General features: G+C 43.1%; 1 protein-coding gene and 1 long non-coding RNA gene across 2 annotated transcripts; both read right to left on the minus strand.

Annotated features, from left to right (window-relative positions):
* Nucleotides 1-1601: 1601 nt before the first annotated feature.
* On the minus strand, nucleotides 1602-5480 carry LOC138742241 (uncharacterized). The gene is made up of 3 exons (XR_011344014.1): nucleotides 4146-5480; nucleotides 2092-2158; nucleotides 1602-1985 (listed from the first exon to the last, which is right to left on the minus strand). It is a non-coding gene; the product is annotated as an uncharacterized lncRNA (long non-coding RNA).
* Nucleotides 5481-6525: 1045 nt separating this feature from the next.
* Nucleotides 6526-8233, minus strand: LOC138742240 (transcription factor SOX-14-like). The gene is given in 2 exon segments (XM_069896358.1): nucleotides 6526-7994; nucleotides 7997-8233. Coding segments are annotated over 2 exon segments (684 nt in total). The 5' UTR covers nucleotides 8193-8233; the 3' UTR covers nucleotides 6526-7506.
* Between the last annotated feature and the right edge of the window lie 11813 nt (nucleotides 8234-20046).

Consider the following 20046-nt stretch of genomic DNA (forward strand, 5'->3'; position numbering starts at 1 on the left):
AAGGCTTCCAACCACCTTGCCACTAACACAAAATTAAACAGTCACCTCTTGAAAGAGGAAAGATGCAGATTCCGAGTGAAATCGCAGAATCAGTCAGCGACGAACAGAATACTCTGATCGATTGCTTTTTTAAAAATTATGTGTGTTATTTTAAAAATAGAAGCAGGAGCCAGGTTATATAGAAACGGGGAGAAGCGTGGCGGAGGGCAGGAGTCGGGTACATAGATGGATAGAAATGAACGTGCGATTGGGGCAGTGGGGGAGATTTTTTCCCTCCTTTTATTTGGGCAGATCGGTTGGGTTTTGTTATGTGTCGTTCCCTTATATCAAGACAGGCAGGGAATAAACCTTCATGTAAATCATTTCGTCAGCTGGAACCCTATTAAAATCCCGAGTTTTATTCGCGCTCCCTCTGACAGCCGCGCCAAGAATTCTATGTTCTTATCAGTTCATTCACCCTTCACATTTCTGAAATTAGAAAACGTTTCACCCTCCCCCCCCCCCCCCCCCCCCCACGTTCTTCACCAATAGCTTCCACCCCAACACCTATCCCGGCACCGGATTTTAAAGGGACTTGGGGACGGGAGCGAATATCCCCACTCTTTAAAAAAAACCATCCAGATCCAATTACAGATAATGCCTCTGGAAAAAAATAACGTTGCACTGATGCCTGTTTAACATTAAGAGAGAGAGAGAGAGAGAGAGAGCGAATGAAACAACAAAAAAAATCACAACTTTAGATTGTCTTCTTCAATCATAACCTGATTCATTCATAATCTTTAAATTGGTGTCTTTGTGCTTGTAACATCAGAACGGGTTTCAAATAAAAATCATTAGTGAAAGACACGGGATATGTCACCACCCCTAACACCCCCCCCCCCCCCCCCCCCCCAGGTCTCTATTCGAGACATCGCCTGGCAATGTGAGCCTGTTGGTAGTGATAGTGTGTGAAGTCCCGTTCTCATGTTAAACACCCTCTGGATCTCAGCTTAGTTTGTAATGACAGCGCAGAGTTAGCCTGAGAAAGACACTTCTAATGTCGAACATCCCATTAAACGCCTGGCTTTGACGCGAGCAGCGCATTTCCCCACGGCATACTGTGAAACTCTCGGGCACCCGATAAACACCAGAATTTCACCCTTTCATGAAGGCGTGCAATCGCTTTTTTTAAACAAGAACCCTCGTTTCGTTCGAGCGAAAATAGCGTGGGTGCAATTGCACTGGGGATGGGGTTAGAGAGGGAGAACGGAGCGAGGGCAGGGTTGAGAATGGTTGGGAAATCTCCGCAGGCACCAATCCATGTCGCTATACTTTTTTTTTTAACTTTTATCGCTAAATTAAGCATATAAATTACATGAAAGCACCCGACTGTCGTATTAAATTAAATAAAATAAAGGCCAATTATCCGCTCCTTTTATGTGACGCGGAGCTGCAGCCCCGTTTGAAAGGAGTCCGGGTGAGATAAGGAAGATTGAATTGAGCATATGATCCCCTGACTTTTTGTTCAGAAAATATAAAAATGCCGAGACGCAGTTAAAAGAAAGATCTATAGGCACACTGCGATTCCAATGTGCAATTTCCCTTGCGATATAGCAGCGCTCTTTCGATATGCAAAAGGTAGATTTATTAATGAGCATCACAGGAGTTCGGCAATTTAAAATAAACATAAATATTAGAACTGTTTCCTGCGGGAGGGTGGAGGAGGGGTCAGGGCGCCTGTGTGGGGTTTGATACTGTGAGCACTCTTGCAAAATAATAAATCTGCATTCTGCAGAATTATAGATAAATGGATAGTTGGATAGAGAATTTTGGCGCTCTCCGAATAACCACCTCAACGCCATGCGTTTTTATTCCCCTGTACGAGCGTTCTCCAAAAGTGTATTCTCAACAGCCTCAAATCGAAAATTAAAAAAAAGTCGGGGAAACCATGGAAACTTTCCATGAAACCCGAAAATACAGGGAACACTCAGCAGAGCGGGCAGCATCTGTGGAGAGAGAAACAGGGTTAACACTTCGGGCCGAAGACAGGACAAGAATTGGCATGGAATTTTTCTTTTGGCCTTCTATGCCACGACTCTAAATACCACCAACCTTTTATTTTGCCAAATCTTCTTTCAGTGAGCGAAATGCCAGTGTCCGAATTACTTCAACAATAGTCCTGCTATGTAGAAATGATTGGGGAGAGGGGAGGGTGGGGGGGGGGGGACATTTAAAAAAAAGTTCATTGCAGATCTCCTCTTGGGTTTTATTTGTTCGGTAAGGTCATCAATAAATGTGGACTCAAAGATGAAATATCTTTGCGGGCCAGTGAAACCCCATTGATACACGAACGCGTTATTTCAGGGTATGAGAATGTTAGTTCTGTTAGCATGAGACGTACCTAAAAACATATTCATTGTGCAAACACTATACATTTATCCAGCAACTAAATTTGCATAAGAAACATTATAGTCCATGTTTTACAACACAAATATAAATGTCATCTTTAATTCATTTTTACAAAATATGGAGGAAATAGCCTGTAACGGGGATGAGCGTCCAGTACTATTCTAATATTCAGTGGTCGAATTTGCATGCTTTAAGATTAACAAAAAAAAGTCCATATTCCGTTCCATCGAGTATCACCATAAATTACAGAACCCAGATAAGGACTCGAGAATGTAATAAGGCACTAGATGCTGGTTTTATATTGAATTGCACCTTGGGCGATAGTGCAGAATACAGAAAAAATAACTTCTTCGAGCATATGTTCTTGGCAGATAAGTAAACAATCTGGATGTGAAATGTAAATTTTAATTAGGAAGTAATACCATTGCACCTCAGTGTGTTAATCCTGTACCCACTACCGTGACATAACACAACCCCACAAGATGAGAGAAATCAAGCCCGCTCCACTTCCCCCCCACAAACCAATTGTTTTCATATTTTCATTTTGAGTTAACGCCGTGTAATTAGTAATTCCGCGACTCCCTCTTATTAAACATTGCGCCCGGAAAAAAAAAGATTGTTTGATGTTATCCTTTAACTGGAGTTATTTGATATGCCTAAGGTGTTCACTCATAATAGTTGTAATTATACCGAGGCATTTGCATCTGAGAAGGCTATTTTGCCGATTGATCTTTCTTTAATACTTTGAAATTCTAATGAGCACGGGACTCGGCAAGAAATGATTTGAATGCACAAATCATTCACAAGACTTGGGCTCTGATTTTTCATCATTGATGGGAAACGAAAATAAAAATTGAGAACGACTGGTTTTCCTCTCTGTTTTTTTTTTGTGGGGGGGGGGGGGGGTGGGGAGAGAGAGGAGGGGGAACTGCATGAAGTGGTCAACAACGTCAGGAAAGGAAAGAGGTCGGAATCGGTGCCGGGAAGTCAGAACAGTAACAGGAGAGGAAAATCCAAGTTACAAACAAATAGAGGAAGCAGACTGGGTTTTTATTTTTGTGTTTGGGGTTAATGACAACGTGAAAAACCTCAGCTCCGCCTGCCGAGCGCGTGTTGAGTGCGAGCATAAATAAAGGTTTTAGTGCAGTTGGAATGACAACTTTTGGCAAAAGGGCTAACCGCTGTGGGACCCGGTCCTATCACCAACCAAGCCTCAAAGTTCGCCACTCCGACGAACTGTTGTCCTCCCAACCATCAGCCTTGATCAGCCTGGGAGCGATAGCGATGAAATGAGTTGCAGGCAAACCGAACGCTACACACGCGCGCACACACACGGACATGGAAACACACACACACACACGGACATACCGACACACGAACAGATGGACAGACAGGCAGACACACACACACACAAATAAGTCATTTATTTAAAATACACCATTTTTGTTGGCAGTGGCGACAATACTCCACCCTTCGCTGCAAAACCAGTCTGTCAATTTGAAAATGAAAACATTGATCAAAAGGGTTCACATCAAACTGGAATGTGAGAAGGGAAAACTGGCGAGACAAAACTCATTGCAGAGCTCATCACTGCAAGATATTAAAACTTTTACAACTTTAAATTGAAAATATTCGAAAGTGTGTCACATTCAACATCATTGATCGACGTCGCTTGGAATTCCTACCAAGTTCCTCGAAGAATTTCAAATATTTATTGTGCAGTTTTTAATATCCATCTTTCCCTGAAATACTCATACCAAGATTTCGTTGCCTGTTGCTCTCAAGCCGGAATCAGGTTGTTAATCCGGTTTGATTAACCTGTACCATTCAGTAATTCCCCCACTCAGTTTCCTTGTTCGGGTGTGGAGAAGGGGACGAGCCTGTGTTAAATGAGACAGCGTGCCCGCGTCTTTTAGGTATTAGGTGAAGAGGTGGGGTGGGGTTGGGTGGAGGGGGGGGGGGGAGAGACTCTCCTAGAACACTGGGCCGAACGGACAGTTTAGGTGCGTTAACCCATGTCCTTCTAAAGTTTAAAGGAGTAAAACACGAAAGTCTGCAGTTCTTCCTTTTATAGTTTACCTCCTTGAAGGCAACTGTCCAACTCGGGTATCGTGAGATTTCTTTCTTATCCTCAACGTGCTGCATTGAATTCCGATCCAGCCTTCTCCCTTCGTGTTTTCCTTCTGTCTTACTTCGCTTCCTTTTCGATTCTATCGGTATTAAGATCCCATTCTTGCTTAATCCTAATGACTATTTTCACATGGCCCGCACTGGCTGAACACGATGCGGACGGCACCAACTGAGATGGCCCTGCTATTGTAATCTGAAACCCCGCGCTAAGTGTTTGGAAATACGAGCTCTTAAGGTGTGCTATTCGTACCTGTCTGCATTTGTGGTGAGTATGTGTTTTAAAAAAAAAATCTGAGAGTTTGTGCTGAGCTTTATGGGTGAACTGGTTTAACAGGGTTACATGACTCGACAAGTGACATGAGACATCAGTTCATTTATGTGTCAGGTCGATTAGCAAATCAAATTTGTTTTATTTTTAAAAAACGGGGTTGCTTGTCAAAGGGTGATTGAGCTGATCCGACGGGAGTAGAACAATATATTAAACAGTAGGCGCCTCTGTGACACAGGGGATTGATTCGAAGACCTTCGATTTTAGCACAGAAATCCTTTAGAACGCCAACTAAACCTTGATACACAAAATGTTAGTTTTTACTTCAATAACCTTTCTAGATTTAAGTGATTTTTACATGTAATAACAATGCAGTCGGTACAGACGGGATTCTTCGCTGAGAGCCCGAATCGGTTCGCAAGCATTTTGTACATATTTATGATATACATTTCAACACAAACCATGTAAATGTTCTTGTTTTAGATGACAGGATTGCTCAGAGATGGGCGAGCGGAGGTGCCCACGGAGCGAGATTGTTTTTAAACTGAGAAGGATAACGCCACAATGTTAGGTAACGGGAACTTCATTTAAAAAAAAACCCAAATTCAACCCTTCACTGTCCCTGGTCGACGCAGACACTGAATTCGCTGCTACTTTTTCTGTCTGCGGAGTATTTATTTTCAGAAAGAAGGCTTCGATTACCCCCCCCCCCCCCCCCCCCCCCCCCCCCCCCCACCCGCTTCCTAATTTCAACAGACCCATTCTGTGGAAATTTCGAACCTGGGTCCCAGTCGACCTGTGCGGATGATCCCGCTTCAGTTTTCTTCCGTCCCGACACGCACGCCACAAGACCACATTGGGGACTGGGACAAAATACAAACAAGCACCTCCATTGATATTCACAGCAACCAGATGGACGATTGAATTCCCATCTGAAATAAGCAACGAGTCGAGTCCCACCGCTAACTCTTATGTATTTGCAAAGACGACCCATTATCTTTTCGCACAATACGACATCGTTCTATTTACAACCTCCATTAGCGAACGAAGTCGCATTTTACGATATGACAGGAAAATGCGTCTGTGAGTGAAACTATCTAAAGTGTGGAACGGGGGAGGAGGGGGGGGATCAGAGGGCGCAGATCTGTTCTATTCAAATAAATCAGCAAATCTAACAATACACTTTGCATCTAAAACATTGACAGAAAAAACGTTTAAAAAGTGTAGTGCTGGTAACCATATTGACATTCGTTTGACCTCAAGGACCACTGGAGAGGATTTAAATGAGTGGAAGAAAGAGTTCATTTCTTGAAAACTAACGCGTGCCCACACTAGACTGACAATTCCAGAGGCGAGCGGTCCAGGTGGCTTTTGTATCAGGGGCGTGAACAGCTGGGTGCTTCATGAGGGAGAATATCCCGTCTTTAGCTCTCCTCCTGTCCAACAAGAATCATCAACGTCGAGCAAATAAAAACCTTTCGGAATTATACTATTGATAAGAAAGTCGTCCCCCTCGTTCCCCCACCCCCCCTCTCTCTATTAGTTTCAAGGTGCACTACATCTCTCACAGTACGTTAAATATCTAATTAAACCATGAAAGTTCTCAGATGCATTTCACGCATTTCGGGCGCGTTGATGTTGCACTCGTTTTTAGCTACTCGTGAGATTATACTGTGAATTATTTATTGTCAGTTCACTCGCGGTTCGATTCCAACAAACATACCATATTCTGTATAGAGTAACTTTTGTAGACAGCTTCTCTTTATTTAAAACATTGCCTGTGTTCAACAGCTGAACAGAGTTACGAGGTAAATCCTTCTGGATACAGTTTGTATTGTTGGCATACCTTTTTAAAAACATATTTGAACATATTGAAGTCTTAAAAAATAACCAACGTTATTGACTTCACGTCTGAGATTCGGTATGAAATGAAATCCGTGACCAGTTCCAATAATCAGAACTAACAAATGAAGATTATCTTCAGTATAAGTCAGTCAGTGCAGTTGTACCCTATCCGTCTTCACTAGGTGATAAACAGCCCCTCGCTTGTCGTTAACTTTAAAAGTTAGCTCGCAATCCCCAACGAAATTGCTAAATCGTGGCAACGTTTTAATACAAGTTCTCGTTTCCGGTGACCAAAGAAAAATTTGAGGACTTGAAGGGATTCAGCCCCAAAACAAAACTGACCACGTGGTATTATAGACCAATATACATAATAATAAATAAAACCGAGAAACTGCCAAGTGTTTTAGTGGCAGCGTTTGAAAGAAAACATCTACAATTACACAGCCAGTTATCTGCCGTCCGCAGCACACCCGTCTTATGCTACAGACAGTCTCCGCCACAAAGTTCCCCTTTTTAAGAGTCCGTGACCAGACAAAGTTTCTATTTTCGAGCCTTTTCTGTACATGCAATGTAAATTTTAACATCAGAGGCAGACTTTTTAGTCTTGATATGAATATAAACTAAAAAGACTGTCCCTGCCTTCATATATATATATTCTCTCCTTTTTTTTACATTGCAAAGTGCTGGTGCCGGCAACGGGAGAGATTGGTTCAGGTTGTCATTTTGGCTTGTTCCAACACTGCTCCGGCTGATTCGCTCCAGGCCCGCAGAAATTTAGATCATTGAAGATGACAGACTTTGTTTTTGATGTTGTTCGCGTTGTACATGCAGATGCAAAATTCAAGTTCACAAGTCCTTTGCTCGATGCTGTTATCCTACATGGCGGCAGCGTGCGCCGACGCATAAGGGTCTATGCCGCCTTTGGTCATTCCCGGGAAAAGTATGTAAGCAACCGGGGGCTGTAAACTGGAGGCGGACCAAGCTGTACAGTTACAGGGGACCACGTAACCAGGATTGGTTGGCGACGGGTGAGTGTGCGTATGCTGACTGGGGCAACTCAAACTGCCGAATGCTCCACTTTGGTAGCCCAGGGTGGACGCGTAGGGCAAGGTGGTGGCAAGTGAGTGGGGCACCTCGGTCATCTTCTGGATGGCGCTGGAGCCGAACTGGCTGGGGTCAAGCAACGAGTACGGTGCCGACGTAGGCGGGAGGAAAGCTCTGGCTTTCTCGGACGCACCCAGTAGAGAGTCGGCGGCAGACATAGAGAGTCCCGCGGCCTTCAAATGATCAGTGTCCCCAAGGTAAGGTAAAGGAAAGACATACCTGTCCTTCTTTAGCAGGTTCTTGGGTTTGCGCCGAGGTCGTATTTATAATCTGGGTGCTCTTTCATGTGCTGCGCTCGTAACCTTTTGGCTTCGTCAATGTACGGTCTCTTCTCGGCTTCCGAAAGCAGTTTCCATTCAGCTCCTAGTCTTTTACTGATCTCGGAGTTGTGCATTTTGGGGTTGTCTTGGGCCATCTTCCTCCTCTGACCCCTCGACCAGACCATGAAAGCGTTCATCGGCCTCTTGATGTGGTCTGCCGGTTTTGGACATCCTAGCGCAGAAGGGGGAGATCAGACTTTGGAAACCAGCAGCCCCGAGATGATGTCGCTCACCTCCTCTCCGAAGCAACACACACACACACACACACACACACACACACACACACACACAAACACACACACACACGCACACCTCTTCCTTTAACAAATCATTGCGGCCTGGAGTCGAAAAACAAGTTTTTGTTCTGTAACAGGAGAAGCTCTTCTTTTAAAAGAAAGGCTGAATCAACTCAACAAAAGACCGCAGAGAACAGTTCTTCTGCTTAGTTGCTGCGATGGTCGGTTTCCCAGGGCGATTTGTTTTACAGGTATTTTTTTTCTTTCCCACGCTGCTTTCTTCTCTCTCTCTCTCTCCCTCTTTTTTCCTTTCTTCTTCCTCCTCCCCTCCGAGGTGACCGGCCAGCTACAGCACCTGGACAGTAAATGAGGAGGAATCTCGTGATTTCAAGTCAAAGTGCCGCTGGAGTTCAAAGCTGTGGACGGGTTTGTGAAGAGCTCCCGCGTCCGCACGCGAAGTGACATAATCATTGGGCGTTCACCAAACTCCCCGGGCGTCAATCAAGAATGAGAAAGGGGGAATAATACCATCGGACGGAGAAAAAGGAAAGAAAAGATGCCAACTATTGTCCAAAAAAAAGAGAAGACGATTAATGAGTGATTAATTCACTCGACCATTACCTGAAACACACACACACACCCCGCCCCCGCCCCCACCCCCAATGCAGCACCTGGAAATTAGATTAAAATATGTATGCGTAGTTGTGTTCCCTGAGCAAGTCAAATAATGGCAAGTAATTACCATCATCAACAAACAATGTTGGCCGCCTTTAGACCGCATTATATAAAGCAGTTTGAATTCCACCCCATTATATAATCGGTCTCTGATCCCTTGTCATTTCTCAGCGCTGACTCCACGGCTGTAATGTAACGTTATTCTTACAATCCTTATTATGAAGGTGGCTAAAATATCAACCTTCGGTATCCTCATGCACAGTCCTGCTTCAATAATAAATGCGCTAGCGAATGCCATGTCCACAATAACGATTCAGGTGCGTTCGTTGCATTTTTCTTAAGTACTGGAGGAAAAAAAGCATAAAAGTCATCAATTTCAGATTTAAACAAGACAAACTGAACGGCCAAGGACAATGCTCTTTCCATCTCTACAGCCACAATGCGCCTGCATCCGCTACTGACATATGGGGCCCTCCTAACATTGCTAAAAGGGACTACAAAAAAACTAGTGATGGAAAGTGTAATCCTTAATGTTCTTAGCTGTCTCAGGTAAGAGATAAAGACAAAAGACCCTCCCTTTTCTCAACATTGCCTTGTTGGAGAGAGAGGAAATAAAACGCTTGCTCCACCAAATTAAATCAGCTATCATGCACCATTTAATAAATAATTGCTTGGGAAATGCGCAGCTACCCTCAGGGGAGTGTTTCTGAAATGGAAACAATTGTCGGTACTCCCCCCTCCCCCCCCCCCCCCCCCCCCCCCCCCCCCCCGGAGACCCATGTGTGCTGGGTATGGTGACTCCTGCACCTGTCGGCTGCCTGTATTCCTTTCGCCGCTCGGTGACTCACCCATCACCTCACCGCTGTCAAGTCGGCCCCTGCATTATCTGGCTGCCCTCTTCTCTTTGAGAATCTCCTTCTTCTACCCCACCTCCATCATTCCCTCTCCCTATCATCATCGTCATTTTGCCTCCAATAATCCCCCCCCCCCCCTTGTTGGCATTTCTTTGCGAACATTTTTGAGGATTTATCTCCTGATGCGATCGGTTTACACAGAAGGTCTGTCCACCGAGAGAGGAAATCCACTCATTTTTTTCAACAGCACACTCGATCCTTGGTCGGAATAAATATAGATCCTCACAAAAGGGATTGTGATAACTTTTTAACCCTTTTTCACACCTCCTCAGTCCCAACTCTCTCTATCTCACTCTCTCTCTCACGCACGCACGCACACACATTCACTCACACATACACACAGACCCACACACTCTCAGATTCATTCACACTCGTTCCCACACGCAGACACACTTACTCTCACACACACACTCACACACATTCACTCACACACACACACACAGACCCACACTCTCAGATTCATTCACACTCGTTCCCACACGCAGACACACTTAATCTCACACACACACTCACACACATTCACTCACACACACACAGACCCACACACTCTCAGATTCATTCACACTCGTTCCCACACGCAGACACACTTACTCTCACACACACACACTCACACACACACATTCAGCCAACTCTAGAGGAACGGTATCTTCAGCTCAAAGCGCCAGTCATCTTGTACTAATGCCATTTTTATTTCCCTCACCTTTTTGCCAATTAAATTCTAGATTTATATACAGTGCATAAAATTCCACCGAGAAACCACTGCGTGTGGGACAGCGCCTGTGGAGGAAGAGGAAACGCATTTCAGTTCAATTACCCTCCATCAAATTATTGAATCTTCCAAAATGCTCCAAAGCTTTCAACACGCTCCTTATCTGTTTCTATTTACAGGAAACGAAGTGTTTTTAAATGAATTTAAACTAAACAAAGCTGGGTTGGATCCCCCCCCCCTTGGAATGATTAAATAAGAGACTGAAAATGTTTCACTGGGTGATGTCTCATTGTCGTTACCGTTGTCCCTGCTACTCGACAGCACAGACAGCGAATCCAATACATTGGTATTTGTTATTTGAAAGAAAGAAAACCTCTTTCGTTAACTGTTCATCAAATCCGCAGTAAGGCGTCAGGTACCCGTGCAAACTGCGGTGGTTTCCGAATCTGATTTGATTTCGGGACGTGCCGTGCGGTTTCTGGCACTGAGAATTTTCCCAGGTTATCCCATTCCTCCATGGAATGAATCATCAATTGAAGCTCTATTCTGGATAAAAGGAGCCCGCCGTTTGAAAGGTTAGATCTCGATTGTTTATGGGATAAAGCAGATAATATTCCCATAATGCGATCATTGGAAATTGTCCACTCAATAGTCAGCCCGCCGGAGCTCGCTGCTGCCATATGAATTTGCTTTTGATTTATTCGTTTTGTTAATATAATTGGGAAGTGTTTATCGTCAGGCACACCACTCAGCTGCGCGAGTAGCGATCAAACTTTGGTTAGATGGATTTTCCCCCTTTCGGTTCATAAGCAGGTTTTTAAACAATGTCTCCCCCAACTTTAGGTCACGTTTCAGATATTTATGAGCAACACTGCCGCATATTTTGGAGTATTTCATCCCCTCCACCCCCCCACCCCCCCCCCCCCCCCCCCCCCCCACCCCCGCTCCCTTTCAGAGCATTTCAATTGGGCTCTTTCAACTAAAACTAGTACAAGGCTGCGGATTGCAATGGGACGATCTGCAACTCGGAGAGAGGAACAAATTCACTGACTAAAATAAAGTCAAATGAAACAGTTTTAATATTGTAACCTGATGAAGGAGGGGGGGGGGGGGGAATTCATCAGGCGAGATTTTGTCGGTGTTCCTCAGCTTTTTCCTTTGCAGAGCAGGGAAGGTGAGCTGGCGATTTTGTTTTGAGTGGTACAAGTATCTGGAGGCAACAATTGTGTGTGTGCGTGTGTGTGAGAGAGAGAGCGAGAGAGAGAGAGAGAGAGAGAGAGAGAGGATGGAGAGAATGATATATTCCATGATATAGTTTAATGATGCCTTGCCTCCACTATCAGATGGAGGTTAATATCCCTGATCCTTTCTCAGCACCTGCCGACTTCCAAGCAGTTTTGGTTAACTCGGACATATGAACAACCAATTCCACGCAGTTTTAGTTAACTCGGACATATGAACAACCAACAAAAATCTGGTCAGACTTATTTCTTGTTTGGATATTCGAATCAAACCACCGGTCACAAGGACAAGTGGTCAAACGTGGTCACTGGGGGTTAATGGTATCGCTCTCGTTAACATTGCGGTTTCTTCAAACTTTGCACATTTCCAAAAATGGCCCGTCTTAAAAATACAATGAAGAGAAACTTTTTGTTTAAAAAAAAGAGAAAAGATCCAGTTTTGAGATGGAGTTCTGTGGGCTGTTGCGGAATGTCCCTCTCACAGCAGTTATCGCTCGACAACAGTCAAATATTGTCAATCAGAAGTTAGCGAAATGTCAGAGCAAATCCATTTATTTCCCCTCATGTTTTATTAAAACGTTATTTGCCAAATGATTTGTATTTTACATTTTAATATTCCACTTCCATCTCAGCCGGCGTGAATTTTTTCCCCATTTCGTCTAAGATGTGATTCTGTGTATTTTCAACTGTTATGTTAGTAGCAAACTTGAGATTTCAATGTATTACAGACAACACGAGCCTATCTACCTGAAGGCAATCCCAACCTGACCTTGCCCACTGGGAATTTGCTTTCCTATCATTCTGTATTTATTCATTTATTTACAGCAATTTTCAAATAAGAATAAAATATTTAAGCTTTGCAAAAATAGCAGTAAGACCGCGCATTAATTGCGTGCATTTTCAACGCCAAATCGTTAACGCAGTGGTACAATCCCCAGCCTACTTCGCTGGAAATGTTATCTAACACGGTATCGCAAGCAGCAAGTCGCGCTACCTAAACGCAACTTAACTCTCGACAGTTCTGGCAGGTGGAGGTTAAAGATTTATATTGCGCCTTCTTGGTCCCTCTCCAAATGTAAGTTTGCTACATAAAAATGGCAATCCGTTTTTCTTTTCTTCCTTCCTTTGAGTTCCCCGCATCTTGATCAAGTTTTATCATGGGATCGGGTCTGCCCGCTGTTACAACAGAATCGGGAGCGGAATGATCTAGTCTAGCGGGAACATACGAACACCCCAGCAACACTCTCTTCACCCCCTACACGTCGGGGAAAAGATTCACCAGCTGTGGGATCACACCGCACTTTATTTCCTGTCAAGTCCACAGCAGTGAGTTGCCTTTGCTCCATACCCACTGATCTCTGTCACTCTGCAGGTCGTTTCTGTGTCTACTTCAAATTTATTGTCAGTACACATACAACCCTGAGATGCTTTCTTTTCTGCGGTGCGGCAAAATGACCCCACTGCACACAGCATATACATGTAAACAAATAAAGAACTGTGAGCAGCTAATGAATGTAAACAAACTGACTGTGCGATACGGAGAAATTAAAAAAAAAATCAATAGATGAGTTCCTGATTGAGTTTGTCGTTGAGGAGTCTGATGGTAGAGGGGTAGCAGCTGTCCTGAACCTGGTGGTGCGAGTCTTGTGCTCCTCTTTCCTGATGGCAGCAGTCAGTACAGAGCGTGCACTGGGTGGTGAGGGTCTTTGATGATGGCTACTGCGCTCAGATGGCAGTGATCCCTGTGGATGTTCTTGATAATGTGGAGGGTTTTGCCTGTGATGTCCTGGGCTGTGCCCACTACCTTTGGGAGGGCTTTATTGGTCTACAAACACCAGACCATGATACAGCTGGTCAGCATGCACTCCACCACACATTTGTAGAAATTTGCCAGGATTTGTGGTGTCATACCAAACCTCCACAAACTCCTGAGGAAGTAGAGGTACTGCTGTGCTTTGTTCATGATGCCATTAGTCAGCACGGTCCAAGAAAGATCATCTAAGATCATGACTCTCAAAAACTTAAATGTCCTAATCCTCCACCTCAGATCCTCCAATGATCACTGGATCGTATCCCTCTGGCTTTCCCTTCCTGGTCAACAATCAGCTCCTTAGTTTTGGTGACATTGAGTGCAAGATTGTTGTTGGTGCACCATTCAGCCAAGTGTTCAATCTCCATCCTGTATCCTGACTCATCCCCTTTCTTTCTACAACTCACTACCATGCTATTATTGGCAAATTTGTAGATGGTGTTATTGTCATACTGAGCCACACAGTCATGGATGCAACATGAGTCGAGCAGGGTGTACATAGTACTTGCTGCATTATGAATGAGATGGCCAGCTGGACTATTCATAAAACAAAAATTATCACTGCATCTTGGTACATGAGACACTTAATCTGAACTTGAGTTTGGAATTGGGATGGATGATCTCCCCATCTAAAGAACCAGAGAAGCAAAGATGATCTCGGGTCACAGGAGTTTTAAAACCAGTTATGAATCTTATATTTGGGTGGGATATGAGGTTAAATGTGGGTGTGATGAATATGGGAAGTGGCTAGGATATGGGTGGGATGCTGTGAGATGTGAATAGGGGGATGTGGGTGAGATGAGGGTGAGCTTTGGTTGGGATGTGACCATAAGACCACAAGACATAGGAGCAAAAATAGGCTATTTAGCCCATAGAGTCTTCCCCACCATTCAATCATGAGCTGATCCATTTTCCCACAGCCCCACTGCCCAACCTTCTCTCCACAACCTTTGATGCCCTGGCTAATGAATAATCTATCTATCTCTGCCTTAAATATATCCAATGACCTGGCCATCACAGCCACTTGTGGCAACAAATTCCATAGATTTACCACCCTCTGGCTGAAGAAATTCCTCCGCATATCTGTTCTAAGTAGACACCCTTCAATCCTGAGGCCATGGCCTCTTGTCCAAGACTCTTTCTCCATGGTAATAACCTTTCTACATCTACCCTGTCCATGCCTATCAACATACAAAATGTTTCAATGAGATCCCCCTCATTCTCCCAAATTCCAATGAGGACAGGCGAAGAGTTATCAAATGTATCTAACCCCTATTTCAGAGTACCCATTTGAAGTAGGAAATATGCTTTTGAAATAAATTTCTTTGTACTCTCTTTTCAAACAACTGCACTGCGGGAAAGTCATTATTGGACCCAACAAGATATTAATTGAAAATAGCAGAAGATAGTATTATTAGTTGCACCATATTTGTTTTTTAATTGATCAAATGAGATTAATTTCCCCTGCTCATAACAATCCTTGATACACCTGATCCCTTTTTTGAGACCAGGTCCCCACATTTTATTGTTCATTGTTAAAGGAATAAACCTATTTTGAGCTAGAGGCATTTTAGGAGAAGGCTCCCCCTTTAGTCCAGATTTGATCATTTATTTTATTCCAAATATTAATTATATATTTTAATAAGGGGGATTCTTTTACACCAAAAATTAATTTTTAATTCCATTTATATATAAAATCTTCTGCTATCCTCTCTCCAACCTTATGCAACTGTATTTTCGCCCAAGAAGGCCTGTCTCCTCCTTCATTTAGGCTGCCCAATAATATTTCTTGAAGTCTGAGAATTTCAAACCCCTATCTCATTATCCCATGATAATTATCAATAGAGACTCTGGGTGGCTTACCCTTTCAGAGGAATTTTGTTCAAGTCTTGAAAAAAAACATGTGAGGTAATGTCTGGAAGAGATATTGTGGTCCTGGCAACACATTCATTTTTATATAATTGACCTTGCAAACAAGAGTTATTGAGATCATCATCCATTTACAAAGGTCTTCCCCAATTCTCTTAAGCAAAGATGGGAGACAGATTTGGGTATACTGATGGGTGAAAAAAGCTGATCAGACCTATGTTGGGACAGTATGACCAATACTATTAACATAAGGTATAGATCAGTACAACACAATTATTTGCACTAACTATATCTTACGCCGCAAAAAATATACATTTTAAAATCAGAAATATCAGATCAATGTTTTAGATGCAGTGAAGAAACAGGAATCTTTTTGCTTTCAACCTGCTCATGTTCCAAATGGAGGCCTTTCTGGGACAATTTGGGAAATCTTCTAGAACAAATCACTAAAATTTGACTTCAACAGACACTGGAATTGTTTATTTTGAGAAATATAGCAAATGTAAGATCTAAAATGAGGCTGTCAAAATACCAATTAGAACTTGTAAAGATCACATTGGCGGTGACCAGGAAGTGTATAGCAGTTACCTGGAAATCTGATTCCCATCAAAATATGACTTGTTACAAAGTGGAAATATATGATTGTATTCCGCTGGAGAAAATTACTTATAACCAGGAAAAAATATGATGTTTTTCACAAAATTTGGAGTCCATATTTTCAACACATACATGACAATGCCCCCCTCACAGCCTCCGGCCCCCTATATCTGGGGTTCCGGGTAATCAGGATATTTTGTCCTTCGGCAGGAGATTGATGAATCCAATGAAACCTTTTTCTTTTCTATAGTCAATTCTATTGACTATTTCTCTCCTTTATTTCCAAGGGTGGATGGGAGGGGAAGGGTTAGGGCTTGTTCTATTTATTTTCTTACTCAAAATCAACATCAAATGATGAGTTTATGTTTCTTTGATGTAATTGATGAATTTCATGCTTTCACATTGATTTGATAATATAAATAAAATAATCAGAGTTGTCAAATGCTCCACATATGATAAACCCTTTTGTTCCCAGAATCATCCTTGTGAACCTCATCTGAACCCTCTCCAACATCAGCACATCTTTTTCTTAAATGAGGAACCCATAACTGCTCACAATACTCCATGTGAGGTCTCACCAGTGCTTTATAAAACCTCAAAATCACATCCCTGCTCTGATATTCAATTCCTCTTGAGATTAATGCCAGCATTGCAATTGCCTTCTTCACCACTGACTCAACCTGAAAGTTTACCTTCAGGCTGTCCTACATGAGGACTCCCAGATCACTTAGCATCTGAGCATTTTAGTTTTCCCCTCATTTACAAAATCAACTGACCATTTATTTTTTTCTACCAAAGTGCATATGTGACAGATATATTTTATATTGTATATTGATACATTTTTAAAGGAGATAGATTGTAGGGGTTTAGAGTGTAGGTCAAACAAACAAACACTTCACAAAACAGATCTGATTTAAAATGCAAGAGCTTTGCTGAAAGTGAGTCATGCAGGCACTGAGAGCTTTTGCAAAGACAATAAAAGCTATTCTGGAAATGCTTTGCTAAGGAACTTCAAAAGCAGGTGTAAAATTGGTTATTATTTTGAAAGCAATAGTTGAACAGGCTCAGAAGTTTGGGTCTGGGGCCTCAATCTGTCTGGTTGCAGTTTGCTGTTCTAAGAGGGTCATGTAGTTTTGCAAGCAGAGAGAGAACAAAGACAAAGCAGGAGGGAGGGAGGGAGAGAGAGAGAGAGAGAGAGAGAGAGAGAGAGAGAGAGAGAGAGAGAATGAGAATTCAGTTCGAGTTATGCAGTGACTTTTGGAAGCTGGCAGCTTACTTAACCCCATTTTGAAGACAGATTATGAGTTCTGAGTTCAGCCTGTTGAAATCCCTTGTGGTCCTTACAAGAAGAAATGGCTGGCTAGAGTGTTTCACTGAAAGAAGGGAAACAAGAGGAACTCAGTTGTGACCTGGAAGAAGAGGTAATCACTTGGAAAACCCTGATGGGGCGAGTTTCTTCGACAAGACACTGAAGTGACTGATGGAAATAAATCTGTTTGTGTATGTCCAAAGAGCATTGAATTTCTCTGAAACCAACAAGAATCTTCCTGAGCAGTAACCAATTACCTTTAAGCAACAGAGCCTGGTGAAAATTTATAAATGTTGAATTCAGTGCACAATATAAGAATTGCCTGATAGCGGTGAACATGGAGAAGTGAGAAGTGAGATTGGACTGTGAATCAAAGAACTTTTCTGAACTTATGTAATTACATACATGTGCACTTAGAATTAGAAAGGGGGTTGTTAATAGTAATAAGTTAAAGTTTGATCCTGTTTTTATGTTTAAAGAAAATTTAAAATGACTTTTGTTTAAGTATCCATGTGACTTGGTGACTTTCTATTGCTGCTGGGTTTTGGGGTCCTCTGGGCCCGTAACAATGTTTGTCCACTTTCTGACATTGTATTTCATTTACCACTTCTCTGCCCGTTCTCCTAATCTGTCCTAAGTCCTTCTGCAGCCTCCCTCTTTCCTCAACACTACTTGCTCCTCCACCTATCTTCATATCATCTGCAAACTTGGCCACAAAGCCTTTCATTCCATAATCTAAATCACAAAGACACAACATAAAATAAACGCCCCAACATTGACCCTGTGGAACACCACTAGCAACTGGCAGCTAACCAGAAAATGATCATTGTACTCCAATTCTCTGCTTCCTGCTAATAATGCAATGCTCTACCCCCACCAGTATATTTCCTGATTTACCATGTGCTTTATCTTGTTAAATAGCATCATGAATGCCATTTTATCGAAGACCTGAAAATACAAATACATCCACTGCATCTCCTTTATCGAGCCTGCTTGTCATATCTTCAAAGAACTCTAGTAGATTTTCCCTGAAGGAAATCATGCAATCTTTGGCCTCTTGTCATGTGCCTCCAAATCTCATCATTGACAATTGACTCCAACATCTTCCTAACCACTAACATCAGTGCATGGGATGTGGGTGGGATATGGGTGCGATATGAGTGGTATGTGGGGGAAGTGGGAGGGATCTCTGGAAGATTATCCAAAAGGTCAGACAGGAAATTGCTCAAACAAAGGAATTTCCATGTGCTTGGAGGGTCATCTGACCAGGCAGGTAGAAAGTCATTTCCTCATGTCAAGCATGGTTAGTCCACATACAGGTGAGGGCCCACCTTACAATTGGTTCTCTTGAACACCTTGCCTCATTTGGGCATGCCTGAGCTGACCCCTCCAGATGGCTGCAGTGTAAAGCCCACCACATGGGGGAGCTCCCTTGCTTTTTCCCTTCTTTGTCCTGTGTGTGCGTGCGCGCACAGGTGCTCACGTGTGCGTTTGTGCGCGTGTGTGTGTGCGTGTGCATGTGTGTGTGCATGCGAGCTTGTGCATGTGGGTGTGTGTGTGTGTGATCCCTTTTGCGGCTTCCCCGCATGTAAATAAATATCCTTGCGTGTGGTTAAACTGTGTTCAGACTCATCACTTCTTGGATCCTCCAAACTTGTTCTCCACATCCCAAGGTGGGATGTGGGTGGGTTGAGAGTGGGATGTGGGTAAGGTGAGGGTGGGTTAAGGGTGGGATATGTGTGGGTTGAGGGTCAGATTCAGATAGGATGTGTGTGGGATGTAGGCGGGTTGAGAGTAGGGTGTGATAGGGATGGGACAGGATTAGGGTTGGATGTGGGTGGGATGAGGTGTGACAGGGAAATGTGTAAAGCCATCAAACAATAATTCCATGAATTTTAGGAATGAGAAAGATATAACCCAATGTCCTGTGCTGTGTTTTATTCTGCAGTACTGTACTTGCGTAAGGATCCACTCATTAGATAGAATGCAAAACAAACCTTTCCAGTGGTTCTCAACCTTTGTCTTTCCACTCAAATAACAGTTTAATTATTCCCTATGCCATAGGTGCTCTCTGATTAGTAAGGGATTGCTTAAGGTCGTATGTGAGTGGAAAGACAAAGGTTGAGAACCACTGTTTTACACTGAATGTCATCACTTGACAATAAACATGAACTTGAAAGTCGATTGAGGAATAAATAGAGTAGCTCCAGTTGGACTTGAACTTCACAATGTTTTTAAACACTGTTATGAGAACATATACTGCATCGTTCATTCATGCCCTCCAGCCAAGAGCATCTGATCCACCATCACTTTCCTTATTGTTCCTCCCCTATGCCCGTTCTCTGGAAAATAACAAGATAAATACTCCAATCAGTATCTTAATAGTATTGACTGTGGGAAAAATGCTGGAATAATTGCAACTTCCGGTACGGTTGGAGTAGCGATTAGCGCAACGCTGTTAGAGCACCAGCGATCAGGACATGGGTTCGAATGCCGCACTGTCTGAAAGGAGTTTGTACATTCTCCCCATGCTTGTGTGGATTTTCTGGTTTCTTCCCACCATTAAAAAACATACGGGTGGGGGGGGGGTTGTAGGTCAATTGGATGTTAATGGGCAGACGGGCTCATGTC

The sequence above is a fragment of the Narcine bancroftii genome, chromosome 9, assembly GCF_036971445.1.
Source record: "Narcine bancroftii isolate sNarBan1 chromosome 9, sNarBan1.hap1, whole genome shotgun sequence".
Classification (NCBI taxonomy): Eukaryota; Metazoa; Chordata; class Chondrichthyes; order Torpediniformes; family Narcinidae; genus Narcine; species Narcine bancroftii.